Raw genomic sequence first — 2,500 nt, forward strand, 5'->3', positions numbered from 1 at the left:
TTGGGACTGTCTTTAAAACTACAGTACAAATTTACACAAATTTGAAGATAATTCTGCATCAAATATGGCAGGAAAAACTTAAAAGTCTCATTTGATTTATTGTCAAACGTAAATTTTGTCGCTACTTAAATGTTACACGTATTTTCTGTTCACGTCCACAAGCACTGTATTTGATTTTGTCCTTACGCATAAGAACTGTCTTTAATTTGTCCTTATGCAATTTTCCTCTCTCAAAGATTATTACGATTTGAAAATAATAAGAAAAGGCTACTTCTGATGAATTATCAAATTAATGGAGCCGTCTGCAATTTTTATTGTTGTTAAGGTTTATCTCAAAGTAAGTCTTGTATCACATTTTTTTTTTACAGTTAGTTGCTATAGGTTTTAGGATTCTTTTATATTATCTTTTAGGATTCATATATATGTATGTATAGATATGTTGTAGGTATGTGTATATACAATGTTTATGTATATAAATGTATACAAGATGTATATATCTGTAATATAGATATGCATGTGCATATACCTACGTATATATATATATATATATATATATATATATATATATATATATATATATATATATATATATGTGTGTGTGTGTGTATGTGTGTGTGTGTGTGTGTGTGTGTGTGTGCGTGTGCGTGCGTGTGCGTGTGCGTGTGTGTGCGTATGCGTGTGTGAGTGCGTGTGCGTGTGCGTGTGCGTGTGTTTGTGTGTGCATGTATATATATGAATATATATAAATATAAATATATATATATATATATATGTATGTATATATATATATATATATATATATATGTATACATACATATATATATATATATATATATATATATATATATATATATATATATATATATAAACATATATATGTGTGCGTGTGTGTGTGCAAACACGCACAGGCATATATACAAACACACAGATGTGTTCTAACATGCATTAATTGCAGCAGGAATTCCGATTGGGCACTTTTTATCCAATTCAATTTTCCCAACCAGCATAGGAATTATCAGTGGAATGAACTACCTATAAAATAGTTTACCTCGTTATTTTCCATTCAATAGTTTTGTTAATATATATTCTTATTACCGTTTTCTCAACGTGCATTTACTTGTCATCAGTTCATCCAGCCAGAAACGTAAAACAATTAACAGCTACTTCTTTTTCAGCTGGCGGTGGCCAGGACGCGGAGGTGAAGGACATCCCAATTCCCATCCCAGCATACCTCCTCTGTCTAGGTTACTTGGTGGTGACTGTGATGTCCATTTGGATGTTACATGGCCTTTATAAAGTAAGTTTCATAGTGAGGAATAGTGAGGTCTCGTTTAAAACGTAATCAAAACGTTACCAGTTCACATCTGCATGATTTCTCCTTTAATGTTTGATAAGTCATGACATTTTTCCCTGATGTGAGCACAACAACCAGGTCGGGCTATTTTTAGCACAGCACATGTTCATGTTTACATTTTGTACAATACTCAACGGTGTTTCAATGGGTCTTCAGGCGTTTTTGACTTCATTAAGTCTTGTTGGCCTGGTATCCTCTCATTAAATAAAACATTCATTCATTGAGTGCATGGAGGTATTATTAAAAGTAGGTATACTTAATTTCTTCAAGCAAAGTAAAAAATATAGGCCTATGACTCGACTCCAACTGCGAGCAATTCCACTGGAGAATCATTCATGCATAAACATAATCGCCCACTCTTCTCATCCACAGGGCTGTTTCAGTCTCTTCACTGATTTTTCATAAGTAGAACTAGTGAAATAACTTAATCATGGAATAATTATGTTTTATCGATTATTTAGTTTCGAATGAACTTGCAAAAATGTAAACTGATTGCAATCAGGAGTCAAACGCAGTGGCGGAACTTGGTACTTTTACCCCTGGTCCCCCTGAGAGGCCCCTCAGTCTTATTATAGTAGACATCTGCTCGCAACGAGTTTATTTTGGAGATGAAGGCTTGTAATTGTTCGTGTATTATCATCGAACCCTAAACATATGGTGTACATGTGAAACTTAGATCATTGCCATCTTTTCCAGCAGTTATGGCAAATGCGACACCTCTCGCGCGACGGGAATTGACCAGGCGTTAAACATTTATCAAGTTGCCATATGCATTCCTCCTACTTAGGATATTTCATGCATATTTGTACTCATATTGGATATCTATAACACCGCACAACCCACCATAAGATAACAGAAGCCATTTAGGAAATTATATTCCAAAATACTGTGTACCGTTTGCAAAAATAACCAGTACAGTAAAACAGCTAGCCGTCAACTGCGGCCACTCCTATTGCGTCACAGAAGTGACCGGAGCTTAGCGGCCTATCTCGCCTGCGATCACGAGACACCTTCGGTTGACGGGGCGCGTCGCGCGACATTTAATTGCTACCGGAAATAATGACACTCATCTATATTTTAATGCTAAGAAATTCGGAGAGTCATTTTTTTTTTCATATTTTCATATCATTAATCCTTTACTTCGAA

General features: G+C 34.9%; 1 protein-coding gene across 1 annotated transcript in view; it reads left to right on the plus strand.

The window, feature by feature from the left end:
• The window catches only part of Rcd6 (Reduction in Cnn dots 6), an 18,783-nt gene that overhangs the window by 6,622 nt on the left and 9,661 nt on the right, over nt 1-2,500 (plus strand). The window contains exon 3 of the mRNA XM_027359740.2: nt 1,176-1,297. Within this exon, the coding sequence (XP_027215541.2) occupies nt 1,176-1,297 (122 nt within the window). The remainder of the gene's footprint in view (nt 1-1,175; nt 1,298-2,500) is intronic.

The sequence above is a fragment of the Penaeus vannamei genome, chromosome 7 (assembly GCF_042767895.1).
Source record: "Penaeus vannamei isolate JL-2024 chromosome 7, ASM4276789v1, whole genome shotgun sequence".
Lineage (NCBI taxonomy): Eukaryota > Metazoa > Arthropoda > Malacostraca > Decapoda > Penaeidae > Penaeus > Penaeus vannamei.